The sequence below is a fragment of the Nymphaea colorata genome, chromosome 1 (genome assembly GCF_008831285.2).
Source record: "Nymphaea colorata isolate Beijing-Zhang1983 chromosome 1, ASM883128v2, whole genome shotgun sequence".
In the NCBI taxonomy this organism is placed as follows: Eukaryota; Viridiplantae; Streptophyta; class Magnoliopsida; order Nymphaeales; family Nymphaeaceae; genus Nymphaea; species Nymphaea colorata.
Genome location: NC_045138.2, coordinates 24,299,222 through 24,315,190, shown reverse-complemented (window position 1 = coordinate 24,315,190; position 15,969 = coordinate 24,299,222). Strand labels below are relative to the sequence as shown.

The 15,969-nt window shown below is 41.0% G+C and overlaps 3 protein-coding genes and 1 pseudogene across 3 annotated transcripts; all 4 read left to right on the top strand.

Annotated features, from left to right (window-relative positions):
• Positions 1–1,274: 1,274 nt before the first annotated feature.
• On the top strand, positions 1,275–3,488 carry LOC116267172 (uncharacterized; annotated as a pseudogene).
• A 1,130-nt stretch (positions 3,489–4,618) lies between these two features.
• Positions 4,619–7,907, top strand: LOC116252494 (pentatricopeptide repeat-containing protein At2g01510, mitochondrial-like). Its single transcript, XM_031626798.2, has 2 exons — positions 4,619–7,234; positions 7,400–7,907. The coding sequence occupies exons 1-2, from the start codon at positions 4,811–4,813 to the stop codon at positions 7,451–7,453; spliced, it is 2,478 nt and encodes an 825-aa protein (XP_031482658.1). The 5' UTR covers positions 4,619–4,810; the 3' UTR covers positions 7,454–7,907.
• Positions 7,908–8,331: 424 nt separating this feature from the next.
• LOC116267091 (uncharacterized) lies at positions 8,332–9,213 on the top strand. The gene is made up of 2 exons (XM_031648697.1): positions 8,332–8,412; positions 8,710–9,213. Exons 1-2 carry the CDS (start codon positions 8,332–8,334, stop codon positions 9,211–9,213), a joined length of 585 nt encoding a protein of 194 aa, XP_031504557.1.
• A 2,016-nt stretch (positions 9,214–11,229) lies between these two features.
• LOC116246202 (uncharacterized) lies at positions 11,230–15,063 on the top strand. Its single transcript, XM_031617945.2, has 6 exons — positions 11,230–11,604; positions 11,693–11,872; positions 13,681–13,762; positions 13,842–13,949; positions 14,247–14,405; positions 14,648–15,063. Exons 1-6 carry the CDS (start codon positions 11,353–11,355, stop codon positions 14,842–14,844), a joined length of 978 nt encoding a protein of 325 aa, XP_031473805.1. The 5' UTR covers positions 11,230–11,352; the 3' UTR covers positions 14,845–15,063.
• The last annotated feature ends 906 nt before the right edge of the window (positions 15,064–15,969 follow it).

Sequence of the window (15,969 nt, the reverse complement as noted above, 5' to 3'; positions counted from 1 at the left end):
AAAATGGGAGGGCAGAAGCCTGCCTCTAAGGTAAACCCCAAGAGGCACTTTGCGGCCACACTGCCTTACTTTTCCTATGCCATGATGCATCACAGGTATTCTGGTCCTAAAGATTTGTTTTTTTGCTTGGGAAAATGTTCCGGAAAACGTCAAAGTTTGGTTCTACAGCACATACTGCCAGACCTCGCCGGGCAACACAGGCTCGATTTGTCAGCATGCAGTCGAAACGAAACATCTTCTGTAAATTAGGCTCCATCTTTGACTTGTTCATGAATTAATGGCAGCCCCTAATACGGGCAATGTGCATTCCGGCTCGAATGAAAACAAACTCCAGTATGAATCGACTTGAATCCAATCTGTCTCGTAATGGACTGGCCCGAGGTCCCATTTTATGATTTTATGCAAATGAACATGCTTTCTAGGCAAGATTTACAACCATAATCATGATTAGGTCTCAATCTAGTTCATGTGTTTGAAAATATGAATATTCTACTGTAGATAGTATATACGTTCTTCACTGCTCTTTGTTGGCACTAGGTTGATTGATTATGGAGTGTACTCGTTCAATTCGATGCTTGAGATTTTTAATAAAACTTTTTCTTCTTTATCATTTCAGCAAATTGGAGCATGATTTGAACAGTTTGTACATTTTAGGATACCAAGAAATTTATAATTCCGAATGCGATTATCTGTTTAAATGGCTATTTAGAACAAATAATTTGTGCCAGTCTCAAGAGCGTGCAGTGCCAAGAATGTCATTGGTTATCCATATAAAATCGGAATACAGCTCTCTCGGACCTAACTCTTCATATATGGATGATTTGTAAAGATGATTTGAAATTGCAAATACCAATATGCTTGGCTTACGGATAGTTTCATTGGCACCAAGCAGTGTCATCTGTGCTAGAAATATAACAAAATTTACGAATTATTTATCAATTGGAACGATCTTATTTCCTCAGAATTCAAACCCAGTCCCAGAAAAAAGAAGAAGATGAAAGAAGAAGTTGACTTATAGTTTAGTTCAGAACCCATGTACCTTCAAAAAGTTACATAAAGCAAAGAAGACATAGGCGTATGCAGACAGCAGAAAAATTAGGCAGGGTTTATGACAGCTGTGGTTTATGTGATTGATTTGCAGGCAGACAGAGGTGAGATACCAAACATTCTCCTTGATGTATAATGGAGTTGTAGGGAGAAAGAGGGATCCATGGTGAGAGGGTTTTGAGCTCTAAGTTGGTAGCAGACAAGAGAGACAGAGAGAGGTGTCCACCATGAGAGCTTCATCTCCAGCGCGGCTACAGATGCTGCTTCTCTTGTTGTTGGTGGCAGCAGAGTTGGGGAATGCCGCTTATTATGCTGTGCGGCAGCATCTCACTTGCTGGAGTAGGAGAAGCAGGTGCTTCTTGAGAACCATAAGGTGTCCGGCGAGTGCCCGCTGACCAAACCAGCAGATCCCAAGGCCAAATCTTGCTACTTGGATTGCAATTCACCAAAATGTGAAGCTGTGTGCAGAAGTGAGCATCTCTCTCTCTCACACACACTCACTCACTCACTCACACACACACACACACACACACACACACACACACACATATGCAAATTTTAGTTTACTAAGCCTCAAAATAGGGCCAGTTCGAACTGGCATACAGAAGGAATGCTGTTAAGGGATTACCTGCTTTCACACTGTGCAGATATCTGCCAATGTATAGTGTCATTTGCATGACAGCAAGGATGTGATGTCCATACTTGACAAGATTAGGAACGAAAGGGATCGTGATATATTTGGATAGAAATTAAAAGTCGACGAACTGAACCTTTTGGCTTGGGCTTACAGAATCATTTCCGTACATTAGAAAAACGTGAAAGTTTTTTCCAATGTTTTCAAACATCCACGGGGTTAGTTGTACAGAAGATTGTTCATCCTCTGAGATTTTCAGCTAAAAATGCTGTTGCTTTCATGTGTGAACTAACTATGAAATGCCTTGATGGTATTTTGCGTAGATCTAGTCAACAACTATTAGATTAGTATGATTTTGCTGCCGCATCTTATCAGGCTTAATCAACATACATTGCTGGATGATATTTACTTTTCAATATGGCAAGAAATGATTAGCTCAGAATTCATGGACATGATCTTTTCGTTTAAAAATGAGTAGAAGTTTATGAAAAGATTGTGCTTAGCAGTCAAGCTTAATTAATTAAGGACGAGAAATATCATTGTTATTTTTCATAAGCTAGTTCGAACGTCTGTAAGCGAAGGCCATACAGGATACAGCCATGAGCCACGGCGTCATGCATTCTATTAATAATTTGATATTACAATCATCGTGCAAGTGCCAGTGTCCTGGTTGGGGAGAAAATCAATGAAATAGAAAGGGACGGTGTTGGCTCTTAAAAACCAAATAAATTGCGTCAATAATATTGTTTTAACAAGAGATTTTTTGTTGGTTACTTCCTGCAAGTAGGTTTGTCTATCCCTTTTTATATATATTTGTAGTTTTCCCTCCTATTTTCATGGTTTCGTTCGTTCCTTTTTCCATGACCACTAACTTTTTTTGCTGATTAAAATTTAAATACATCTAGATCCTAACGCTAAATACAAACCTCTGCTCATAACAGACCGGAAAGCCGACTGCCATGGAACCGGAGCCGCTTGCTATGATCCACGCTTTGTAGGAGGAGATGGAGTTGTCTTCTTCTTCCATGGCAGGGCAAATGAACATTTCAGCCTTGTTTCCGACACCAACTTCCAGATCAATGCACGAATCGGCCTCAGGCCACAGGGGAGAAGAAGGGACTTCACATGGATTCAAGCACTAGGATTCATGTACGGCCCCCATACATTTACTCTTGGAGCGAAGAAGGTCGTGAAATGGGACAACAGCATTGACCAGCTTCAGTTTTTCTATGATGGGCAGTCTGTATTTCTCTCTGAAGGCCATCTCTCAGAGTGGAGCTCACCTGATCATGACTTGAAATTGGAGAGAGCTGCTCGGACCAACAGCATTATAGTAAAGTTGCCGGAAATTGCAGAGGTTTCTGTAAATGTAGTGCCTGTAACTGAGGAAGATGATCGGATTCACAAATACCGGATTCCGTCCAATGATTGCTTTGCTCATCTTGAAGTTCAGTTCAGGTTCTACGGCCTTTCACAGCAAGTGAAAGGTGTCATTGGGCAACCCTACCAACCGGAGTTCCAAAGCCCCGTGAAGAAAGGAGTGGCCATGCCAATCATGGGGGGCGAGGACAAATACAGGACGCCTTCCCTCCTTTCACCAAAATGCAAATTCTGCAAGTTTAAACCGGAAAGTGAAGCTGTTGCTCACAGCTTCCTGGCGTACACTTCTACCTTAGACTGCGCGACAATGCTTGGCAATGGTGCAGGACGTAAGTATTCATCATGGACGCAATGCTTGTCTTCTCAAGTGTGCTCTTTTTATCTTTTCCTTGTCTATCCCATCACGGACGTAAGTATTCATCTTTGAAACTTGTCGTGAATCGTGATGTAACACTATGAATAAAAGAAACAGCTTTTATAGCAGAGGTTTGCATCTTTATGAGTAACTTCATTCCGAGTTCACCAGAAAAAAACTTGACGCCGTAGCGTGGAATGTACACACTTGGCAGTTCTTAATGAGATTCAGAGTGGAGTGTATGAAACAATTCGTGTTGAGAGCACTTCACTGCAGAAAACGTGTCAAGCATGTGGAAGCTTACCTGCTAACGAATGAGCTTTGAACTGCATTGACATTATATAGCAAAGACGTAATGCGAAATGAGATTGCAGACTGTAATGAACAAATTCAATTAATTTGGATACTGAATTCCTCTGCTTTATTTTTCTTTTCCAAAAGGCGACATGATATCCCAGAGCCAATTGTTAGTGCAATATTATAATTTGCTCGTGGAAACTTGAAACCAATTTTTATTGAAGTTTACATTCTAGCCGGTGAGTGATTTGGAGAACATGGAGAACATGAAAAGTTTTTTTTGCCCATAATACCCATGAGGACCCACGTTTAAAAGAAAAACGAAAGAAGATTTTAGTCTTTTCTTTCCTTTTCTTTCATTTCTATCCAAACAAGTTTTTTAATCACCTCTTTCCTTTCCTTTCCATTCCATTTTTTTCCCTTCCTTTCCTCTTCCCTTCCCTTTCCTTTCCCTTCCTTTCCGTCCCTTCCTTTCCCTCCCTTTCCCTCCAACCAAACAGGGGGTTAGTGGCGAAGTTCTGTTTGTCAAGGCCAAAAGGCGAGTTATTGAGCTTGGCATGCCAAGCCAAAAATTCGATATCTAATTGGACACTACCTGCTTTACCAAATTGACTTCACTTTGTATTCAGTTCATTCCTTCATGAAATTTAAATGGTTCTGATTTGATTTGGAGGTTGATATTTTTTATTGTACCAAACTCGATTAAGATCTGATTTCCCATCATTCTTTTGAAAATCTAGACTTTACCATGCACACTTATAGCAAATCTGTTATCTAAGAAGGAAGAAACAGAATGGATATCAAGATTTTAAAAAAGGTTGAACTTTCACCATGCACGCGTTCTTTTGTATTAAAATTTTACCGCCATTTGTTGCCTTGTCGGATGAGGACGTTCGTCCCATGACCACAAATTCATCGCATGGAAGAGACAAAGCCCTCGTCTCGTGGGCCCGAAAAGATAATTATATTTTTTTGGCACCAGCCAGACGATCGATTTCACGAATGGATGTCATCTAGAACAACATTTACGTGAAGAAAGTTACAATGAATGTTGTAATCTTCGACGGAATTGTTCTCCGTGCAGCTTTAGGCATGATATGTCGTTTGGTGCTTGGTTCACCGTTCACTCAATGGCGTTACGATGCTCCAACAATCTGTTCTCAGGAGGCCCATCCCTGATTAGGCTACCAAAAAAGAAACAGCTAAAGGAGACTACCAAAAACGGGAGATTTAATGAGGAAATAAGGAGATTGTGTGAGAGCAACAATCTGGGAGAAGTATTTTCTTTCTTCTATTCTAATAATGCGCCCTCCTCTTCCTTCTTATATGGGTGTCTTCTTCAGTCCTGTACTAGAAATAGATTTCTTGAAGGTGGGGTTCGTGTCCATCTTCAAATCATCAAAAGTGGATTTAAATTGGATGGGTTTGTGCTCATAAGCCTCCTCAATATGTACATAAAATGTGGCTATTTACAACTTGCACGCAAAGTGTTTGATGATATTACCCCTAAGAGCTTGATAGCTTGGAACACAATGATTTCTGGGTATTGCAGTTGCGGGGCTCTGAATGAAGCCCTGGCTTTGTTTAAAGGGATGTTACTGGAGGAACATCAACCTGATCAATACACGCTTTCGTCCATCATTAAGGGTTGCCAAGACCACCATGATTTATTGCAGGGAGAACAGTTACATTCCCTTGCAATTAAGTTTGGTTATGTAGAGGATGAGTTTGTTATTAATGCTCTGATTGATTTGTATGCCAGTTGTGCTTCCATAGACGATGCTTTCAGAGTTTTCGATGGTAGCCTTCAGAAGAGTGCTACAACGTGGAATTCCATAATGGCAAGATCAGTAGAGCATGAACTTTATTCCGAGTGTGCGTCTTTGTATATGAAAATGAAAGAGAATGGTGTGGCTGCCACAGAGTTCACTTTCAGCAGCATATTGCGGGCTTGTACGGGGTTAGAAAAGATTGATGTGGGGGATCAGGTTCATGCCCAAGTTATCGTTCATGGATTTATTTCAGATATTGTCATCAGAAGTGCACTTCTTGATTTGTATGTGAAATGTGGGGATCTCAGAAAAGGAAGAAAATTGTTTGACAGCATGCATGTGAAAAATGTGATTATCTGGAATACGTTAATTAGAGGTTATGGTTTGCAGGATAAAGTGGAAGAAGCTTTCTTGCTCTTTAAAATGATGCGATACGAGGGGCTTGTGTTGGATATTTTCACATTTCCTGCTGTACTTTCTGGTGCAACTAGTGATCATGTCTTCAAAGAGTATACAGGAGTTCATGGTCTTATAATTAAGACTGGGTATCAAAGAGATCCTTTTGTAGGTACAGCTCTAGTTGCCATGTATTCTGCAAATCAAAGCCTTGAAGAGGCTCGTTATGCCTTTGAGGACATTGAGTTGAAGGATGTAGCTTCTTGGTCTTCGATGATTGCAGCAAATGTGCAGAATGGTGAAGTTCAAGAGGCCCTCAGGATTCTTCATCAAGTCCTAGAACTGGGTATCAAACCTAACCAATTCATGTACTCGACCGTGTTTTCAGGTTGTTCCAAGATATCATCACTTGAGATTGGCAAGCAGATTCACAGCCATGGCATCAGAAGTGGTTTCTTCTGTGATGGGCCTGTGAGCAATTCACTTCTCACCATGTATTCAAATTGTGGTTGCATCACAGAAGCGAGGAAAATCTTCAAATCAGTATCAGAACCTACAGTTGCTTCTTACAATGCCATGATATCTGCTCTTGCTCAGCATGGGGACGCTAATGAAGCTTTTCTGCTCTTTAGAACAATGCAATTTGAAGGACTTGAACCCGACAGCATAACAGTACTGGGAGTTCTTTCAGCTTGTAACCATGCTGGCCTCGTTGATGAAGGTCATGAATTCTTCTATACAGTTAAAGAAAGCCATGGGATTGATTTAAACTATCAGCACTATGCATGTGTTGCTGATATTTTGTCTAGAGCTGGTCGATTAGATGAAGCAGAGAGATTTATATCTAACATGCCTTTTGAGCCTGGTCCTTCTGTTTGGCTGGCTTTACTGGGTGCATGCCGGAAACATGGAAACATTGAGCTTGGAAGCAAAGTTGCTAAATTACTAATTGAGATGGAACCAGATGAGGCAATCACTTACGTGCTCCTGACTAACATCTATACGTCCCTCGGTAGAATGGACGAGGCTAAAGACATAAGAGATTTGATGAAAACAAGAGGAATCAAGAAAGACCACGGTGTTAGTTGGATAGAGATAAGAGGTGAAATGCACTCTTTCGTTGTTGAGGATCAAAAACACCCATGTTGCAGTGAAATATACAGGAAACTCGATATCTTGATTAGTCGTATCAAAGAAGTCGGATATGTTCCAGACATGACTTCTGCATCGTTTGAGTGGGATGACGTGGAGAGGGAACGTTCGTTGTTTTACCACAGTGAGAAGCTGGCAATTACCTTTGGCCTTCTGACTTCGACACCTGGAACTGTGATCAGGGTCATGCAGAACCTTAGGGTATGCAACGATTGTCACTCTGCTATAAAATATATATCCTTAGTTACCGGTAGAGATATAGTCCTTAGGGACAATCACAGGTTTCATCATTTTAAGGGGGGTTCATGTTCATGTTCATGTGGTGATTATTGGTAAATAAACATGTTCATCCATTCTTGCACACAGAATATGGACGTCCCGAGAATTAATGCATGCAGCTACAGGAGGCCTCGTTCCTAACATGCCTTTGCCCTTTGGTCTAAAGGCATTAGTTGACAGAGCCAAGTACTCAAAGCATGCAACTGCAGCCAAGAGTTTTATAAGACCATATACGAAAGTGATTATCGCTTGGTGCCATGAACAAGAAGATGTGAAGTCGACTTCTAGGAGACGGCGGTCCAGTTTCTCATGAAAAACACGAGGATTGAAGGTTAAAGCTACCTCGATGCTGTTCAGCCTAGACAAAAGACCATGCTGGAAATTATTCTTAAGAAAATGAAATGTCTGTTCGATAGAACTGTAAAGCAACTCTATGTATGAACTTGTAGCGCGTCATGACTCATGAGCTTAAGCTTTGCAAGCGAAGCCAAATGACAAGTCAAATGTAACTGTTGTCGATACTCGATACTTCTTTGAAGGCAAATGGTTGCTCGAATCAAGATTTCATTCGAGCTTAGTTTAGTGGGTTTAATTCCATCCTCTCTCTCTCTCTCTCTCTCTCTCTCTCTCTCTCTCTCTCTCTTTTTGGTGCCCCGCTGCCGGATTTTCACCTCTCCTTCCTCTTTGTCTCGTGTGCAAACTCTCTGGAGCGGCCCTTCGTGCATGAAGAAATCAAGAACGCTGTTTGGGCCCTTGGCTCTGGTAAGGCACCCAGCATCGATGGTTTTCCTATCGAATTTTTTCGTACCTTTTGGGATGCTTGTAGCGCTGATGTGTTTGCTTTTTGTGATGAGTTTGCCTCCAGTTCCATATTCCTTAAGGAATTTAATCAAGCTACCTGTGTCTTAGTGCCTAAGCGCCATAACCCTACGGACGTCACCCACTTCCGCCCGATCTCCATTTTAAGCACGCCTTACAAGATTATTGTTAAGCTGCTCTCTTTGCGGCTTGCGCCGGTCATGCCTTCTATTATTAATCCTTTGCAGGTTGCTTTCATCAAGGATCGGCATTTGGAGGACGCTGTTGTCCTGGCTAATGAGGTTGTTCACTCCCTTTACTGTCTACGACTTCTTTCCTTCATCCTTAAATTGGACATATCTAAGGCCTTTGACTCGATTAGTTGGGAGTTCCTTTCTGACCTTCTCACCCGTCTTGCTTTTGGTCCATAGTTTAGAGAGTGGATCCTTTCGCTTGTCACTAGGGCCTAACTTGCGGTCTCCTTCAATGAAAAGTGTGGCGATTTCTTCTGTCTCGGGCGTGGCCTCCGTTAGGGTTGTCCGTTATCGCCCTTGCTTTTCAACTTGGTCGCTGAGAGCTTTTCTGCTCTATTTCATCAGGCAACAGTCATTGGCTTCCTCACGCTGCATTCGCTCCCCTACCTACAGACCTTCTCCACCCTTCAGTATGCTGATGACTTTTTCATGTTCAGCAATGCTTCCCGCCAAGAGATTGTGAGAACTTGGCTCATCCTTCGGGTTTTTGAGGTCATCTCGGGTCTTTCTATCAATTCCGCTAAATGTCACATTTCCGTCATTCATGCGGATCCGGCCACGGTACTTCTCGCTGAAGCATGCTTTGAGTGTAAGGCTGCTGGCCTGCCCATGGACAACTTGGGGCTTCAGATTACGTTATCGCCTCCTGCACCATCCTTTTGGAATAGAGTGGAGCAGAAGCTTATTGATCGCCTTCAATGTTGGCAGAGAAAACTGCTTTCTCTTTCAGGCCGTATTACTCTTGCGAGGCACTGTCTTGCGTCTGTCTCTCTCCATGCTGTGGCTGTCTATCGGCCTCCTGTAGCTGTCCTAAGTTTGTTTGATAAGATTATTCGTAAGTTTATCTGAAATGAGAATCGGCCTTCGGATCGCCTTGCGCATTGGGATGCGGTTGTCTTTCTGCGTCTTCTTGGGGGTGCTGAGGTTACCAACCTTAGTCGGGCATGTGAGTCTTCTCTGTGTTCTTGGTGGTGGCGTCTGGCAACTTAGTATTCTCCCATCACCCAATTCATTTATTCCAAATTCAACCTGCCTTCCCCTAGTGTTTAGAATTGTTCCATCTCTCAACCCTCTCCCTCTCACTTTTTGAAAGATATGCTTTCTGCGCTTCCTCTTTTCCTCCGCCTTGCTGACCTCTCATCGTCCACATTCCCATCCTGGCCTCTCTCACCTACCTGTGAGTTCACTCTTCCTTCTTGCTACCTGGCCTCCTTTGGTCCTTCAATTGCGTCGCTCCTACCTCGATCTCTTTGGTTCCCTGACCCATCTCCTCGTGCTATTGCTTTCGTCTGGCTTCTTCTTACTGGCCACATCAACACTTTTGACCACTTACAGTGCCTTGGCATCAGTTTGACTAACCAGTGTCACCTCTGTCTTGTCGCGGCTGAGTATCGGGTTCACCTTTTTACCTCTTGTCATTTCTTCTTTAGTGTCCTAGCTTCTACCTAATCTTCCCTTGTTAGTAGTCTTCCAAACCCACCATCCATTCGTCTTCTGTTCCTCTTTTGTCCTTCCCCACACCTATTTGCTTCCTGAGGTCGTGTTTGGAGGTCGTGGCTCATTTCAGCTTGGTGGCGCATTTGGGAGGAGCACAACAACAGGGTCTTCAGGGACACATTCTCTTCGTCAGATTATGTGGCTCGTCTTGTGCATGAGGATGTCCAGTTTACCATTCGGCTAAGGCGCCATAGTCCGTCTGCGGCGGAGTGACGGTGCCGCTCTTTCTTTCATCTCTATTCACATCTTTCTTATTTTACTGTGCATTGTATTGTATATTTCGTCTTTTTACTTTTGTTTTTGCGGATTGCTTTTGTATCTAGAGGACTTCTTATCCTCAAATTTTGTTATATATTTTCCATTTTATCGGCGCTCTCGCTCTCGCCCCCCCCCCCCCCCCTCCCCTCTCTCTCTCTCTCTCGCTCTCTCTGGACAATTTGTTGCTAAATGGTTAAAATTGGAAAAATTATCACCAAAAAACATCACTAAATTGGTAGTCAGTCCCGGCTTATGATAACTTTAACAATGATTAATCATCATTTTAGTTATATATTTTAATTATAACCATTCGACATCTATCCAACACACACCAACATTAACTTTCCCTCTCTTTTTTTTCTCTCTTGCACAGATTGGGCTGCGTAGGTAAGATATGCACAGATTGGGCTGCGTAGGTAAGATATCCAGATGAACATATAGTCAGAGGTATATATAAAAATTGGTAGATACTACACATTTAAATGCTAAAAGAATAAGAAAAAAAATCTGTCCTTAACATCGATGGTTGAGAGAAAAAATAATAAAAATATATGTGAATTAATACTACACACCATCACTCTTTTTTTTGTTCTTCCAACCACTAATTTGCAAAAAGTCAGGACTGGTTGAACATCTAATTAAGTGTGGAAATAGGCCGGAACTCAAGAAATTCTAACTGGGTCCTTACCAGAACGGATTCATCGTTGAATTTGGAAACTTGGATGGTTAGCCAACCGAATCAGGACAGATGGTGTCGGGTCCTGTAAGGTCTGCAGGGTATCGGTTAAAGTTGTAAAGAAATGTGTTCAAACCTGGGTTAGAATTGCATATCACCAACCCACAGTTCAACTTCTTCAATTCAATTGAATAATGTTTGGGTTTATTTTTCGAATTTCCACTGACATGGCTGTCGTGCCACGAGGAGATCCAAATCCATATTTAATGATTTACAGCAGAAGTCGGATGCTCAAATCCAGATCCAAACTTTTCATTATTTAGATACGGTCCAACTCAGGGTCAATTATTTGGACTGCACCAGGGCGGAGTTCGGACCGGGCTTGACGATGCTAGCCTTATAATCTTTTCCAGATTTCGTGACTGGTGGAACGTTTTTCCAAATTCACAGTAAGTCTTACTTTTACGAGGCTATTTTGACGAGTCTCCATGTAACCGGGAACGCTCTCTCTCTCTCTCTCTCTCTCTCTCTCTCTGCCATTTCCCGGCGGCGGAAAAATGAGGGCGGTGGTGATCACGAAGCCGGGAGGCCCGGAAGTTCTTGAGGTTCAAGAAGTCGAAGACCCTAAATTTGGAGACGATGAAGTTCTGATCAAGGTAGCGGCCACGGCCTTGAATCGGGCGGACACCCTACAGAGGATGGGAAAATATCCTCCGCCAAAGGGAGCCTCCCCTTACCCTGGCCTTGAATGCTCCGGCATAGTTGAGGCCGTCGGGAAGAACGTCACGCGGTGGGTTGTCGGCGATCAGGTGAATCCCTCCTCCATTTTCATTCACATACAAGTAGCTCATTATAAAGGTCCTAATGTAATATCCATGGCTAATTATATTTTTACAGGTCTGTGCACTTCTTAGTGGAGGTGGATATGCAGAAAAAGTTGCAGTGCCAGGTGTTCAGGTTCTTCCTATTCCACATGGTGTTTCTTTAAGGGATGCTGCAAGCTTGCCAGAGGTTGCTTGTACTGTATGGTCAACTGTTTTTATGATGAGCCGCTTGTCTCCAGGGGAAAGTTTTCTGGTACTATTCAATTCATTTTCGATTTGCGTCTATGTTTGTAATTTTGTTAACGGTTAACTATGTGGGAAGTCTGCGTAGAAGGGTTAAGTATGATATTCGATTGTCAGTATGGGCTGCGTAGTTTTTGCTGCTTCTATCAATCATGTTAGATTGCTTCTAAAGGAACATACAGACGATTGTCAGAATACGCATCCTGTCAAATCCTTGTGAATTTAATGGATATTATTTAGGCTTTCTCTGGAGGTTTAATAAAGTGATCACACTTTTTTGGTAATTTTTTCCCTGCTTTGATAAAGTAAAAATGAAAAGGTCTGGTGATTCTAACATCAACACTTGTGTCATTTCTGTGCTGTTATTTATACTAATTTCATAAAGTATATTTGGTCAAAAGCCACCACTCGACATGAGAACCATGGCTTGGGTCCCAAGCTGTATCTGTATGTTTTTCTGTGGCTTTATTGGGAATACATATGTTTGAATAGTCCAGATTGCAGTGGCATTGAATTGATGCACAATTAGTCCAAACTTACTGTGAATTTAATGGACATTATCTAAGTTTCATATGGAGCTTTAGTAAAAGTGTTCACAATTTTTAGCTTTTTTCGGCTTCGATCAAGTGAAGTTTAAAATGTATGGTGATTCTAAAATCAATGGTTTGTTAATTTCTTTGCTATTATTTATACTGTTGCCATAAGCACATTTGGTCAAACGCCACTGCTGGACATCAGAACCATGCCTGAGGTCCTGAGCTGTATCTATTTGTTTTTGTGACTTTATTGAGAGAAAATATGATTGAATAAATCCAGATTGCCATTGCATTGTATTGATGCAGTCCAAATCATAAAGCTTCTATTTGACATTCTTACTTTTTTCTTTGTAAATTTGCCATGTCAGTGAATGCTGAATCTGACTTTTTAAAACTAGTGCTTTTTAAGTTTCACCAATTGGCTTCTACCAACTAATAAAGATGGTTTTCTGTTCCTATAAGAGTGACTGGCTTTGTCGGGAAAAATTACTGCTTGTGATTCCCTGTGTTAAGCCAGTAGACTGAGCTCTTGTCTTGAAGGGGTGGAGCTAGGGTAGGGCCCCTGTCCCCACCTCAAAAAAAATAAAATAAAAAAAAATTAAAATTTTAAAAATTTCACTTGTCCTATATAAAAATTTTGAAAAATGATATTTCGGCGCATGTCAAAATTTAGAAACTTTAATTCGGCCTCCCTCATGAAAAATTTCTGCTTCCGCCTCTGTAATGAAGCTATTTCTTTTCTTCACCAAAATTGAAGAATTTTTATTCACTTGTACTGCTGTTTGAAGGTTTTTATTCACTGATGCTGCTGCATCATCAGTTTCTTGTCAAAGAACCTTTCTGTTTCTGCTATACATTCTGATTTTTCCTTATAAAGGTGTCCAAATTATTTCTGTTTTTTCTCAATTTTTGTCATCCAAATGACATTATGTTCTGATAGAGAAAATAAAATGTCTTCCTGTTCTTGTTTATTGTGGTGCATGTCTGTTGAATATATATTCCTGCAATGGGGATCACGACGCAGTCTTCCTGACATGAAATAGGTGTGTCTGAGAATGAAGAACAAATATAGGTAAATGCATTTACACTGGCAGAAAACATCTTACATGTCTGCACAGCGTGAGGTACATATAGACATGGATACACCAAAAATCACCTACTCTCGAACCCGACATGGCTTGGGCAAAATTGAAGTAGCCATGTTCATCGAATTTTCATATGATATGCTATTCTTCTTGTTGCAATGGATCCACCTGGAAGAATCTTTGTGTTTATCTCACAGGTACATGGAGGATCAAGCGGTATTGGCACATTTGCTATTCAAATTGCCAAACATATCGGAGCAAGAGTTTTTGTTACAGCAGGTGACTGCTGTAAATTTTTATGCTCAATTGAGTTAATTAATGTGATGTAACTCGTGTGAAATTAAAATTTTCTGTCCAGGAAATGAAGAGAAGCTGAGATTTTGCAAGGAACTTGGGGCAGATGTGTGCATAAATTATAAAACCCAAGATTTCGTTAAACGTGTCAAAGAAGAAACAGAAGGCAAAGGTTGGTTCTAGTACATGTAAAGTTTACCTACAAAATTTCTTATAGTGGGCCCCCTGGTAAGGCAAAGGTAGATATGTTTGAAGGTGATGGGAGTTCAATTAACATATTCGGGTCGCAATTTGTGTAAAATCATTTTCTTTTTTCAAATATATCATTGTTTGAGAAAACACAGTTAGGTGTTCTGTAATTTACAGTTGTGAAAGTGTACGAGACCCACTATAGATGAAGTCATTTCATACCGGAGCATGACTTCTTGTCTTTCATGGGATCACTGATTTAACCCTGAACCTTATGCAGGTGTTGATTTCATATTAGACAATGTAGGTGGTTCCTACTTCCAGCGGAATCTGGACAGCTTGAACGTGGACGGGAGGCTTTTTATTATTGGCACGCAAGGTGGCCCCATTGCTGAATCCAATATTAGTTGCTTCATAGCAAAGCGTCTCACAGTACAAGGTACATGGATCGATTCAACCAATTAGGAAGAAAGGCTTAAGAGATTGACAATCCCATTATAGATGGCTCATTACCTTTGCTTGATTCATCCATTGTTTAGCATATCTTCCTATTGTTATATCATATGTGGCAGTCAAGTCGAATTCTTGATAATTAAACAACAGTTGGTTTCCGCAGTTGATAGTTCAAATATGTTCGTGTATGAAATGTGCTTATTATGACGACAAAATTGGCAAATGCAGGTGCTGGTCTAAGAAATAGAACTACCGAAAACAAATCTGTAATTGTGAGTGAAGTTGAGAAGAATGTTTGGCCTGCTATTGAAGCTGGGAAGGTGAAGCCTGTAATATACAAGGTGTTTCCATTATCTGAGGCAGCAGAAGCCCACAGGATCCTGGAAAGCAGCACACACATTGGGAAGATTCTACTGGTTCGTTGATTTTAGCTACAAGAAAGCAGACAAGATTGGCAAATAGATGGGAAGTTTTCTTTGTTGCCTCTGCTCCTTCATTCCATTTTAATGTTGAACTGCGGAAAATAAATTTAATTTCAGCTGTGAGCTCACGAAAAAAAAAAGATTAAGTCCTGATACCTGATTATTGTAAGTTACGGCAAATTCTCACTGAGAAGGCTCTCCTACCTTTCTTGTTGTCTCGAATTTTTCTCTTTCATTTGCATGACTGGCATCATGGCTGGGATTCTAGTTTGTCTCGTCTTTCTTCTTGCTTTCTACCAATTCAATAATATTGCGATTAACATGAGATTTTCAAAGCCCGAAAATCTGAGGTAACAATCGTTTATTTGGGAACCGATTAGTTCCTGTAGAATGAGGGTATCTTATTTCGCAATGATGTTGATGAGACGTTTAAACGCTACATGGGTGGATATCCGAAATTTTAGTGCAATGATTTTAATGCAAAATCAATTAAAAATTTCCTTTCAGGAAGACATGCTATATCCACGTGCCATGTCTTGTCTACTAGGAGCATTACACAAAGGGGCTTTATAAAGTTCTCTGTGTAGACAGGACATGATGGTATCAAGCAAATTGGTTTCAGTAGACATATAGTGGCAGCTGTTTAAACTAAGTGTCACACTTGCAGTTATATTGAATTTTTCGATAGTGTAAAACTCTAACTGAAGGCTTTGAACCTTTTGTAAGCACTGATTTGTTATTCTAAAAGTTCAACAACTGCATTTATGTGTTATTGTCCTTTTGTAGATGAAAGATTTGCGGTAATCTTTTCATGCTTTTAAATTATAAGCACCAAAAAATTTCATTGTGTGACTATGATTAGGTCAATTCATTTCTTCCTAGGTGTTCGATAGTTTGGGAGAAAAAAGAGGGTTCAGGTGGCCTTGCAAGGCTGCATTTTGTTTTTCCAAAAAGTTTGCCCTTTCAAGTGTTGAACAGGTAAAATTTTAAGAAAATTAATCCTCTGTTTGGTTTGGGTCTGCGTGGATGGGACTTGACACAAGCTAAGTTTGAGCTATGTTGGAGATGCTTGAGATCGACTCAACTGTTGATAAACCCAGTTCGAGCTTGGCTTGGACTGGGGTCGAG

Bases quoted from the DNA above. Each gene is read 5' to 3' on its own strand.
- LOC116267091 (XM_031648697.1), top strand. From the start codon at position 8,332: ATGCCTTCTATTATTAATCCTTTGCAGGTTGCTTTCATCAAGGATCGG. The intron at 8,413-8,709 runs GTTGTTCACTCC...CTATTTCATCAG, and splicing joins CTGTTGTCCTGGCTAATGAG to GCAACAGTCATTGGCTTCCT.
- LOC116246202 (XM_031617945.2), top strand. From the start codon at position 11,353: ATGAGGGCGGTGGTGATCACGAAGCCGGGAGGCCCGGAAGTTCTTGAG. The intron at 11,605-11,692 runs GTGAATCCCTCC...ATATTTTTACAG, and splicing joins GGTGGGTTGTCGGCGATCAG to GTCTGTGCACTTCTTAGTGG. The intron at 13,763-13,841 runs GTGACTGCTGTA...TTTTCTGTCCAG, and splicing joins AAGAGTTTTTGTTACAGCAG to GAAATGAAGAGAAGCTGAGA.
- LOC116252494 (XM_031626798.2), top strand. From the start codon at position 4,811: ATGTCGTTTGGTGCTTGGTTCACCGTTCACTCAATGGCGTTACGATGC. The intron at 7,235-7,399 runs GTATGCAACGAT...TCTTGCACACAG, and splicing joins GGGTCATGCAGAACCTTAGG to AATATGGACGTCCCGAGAAT.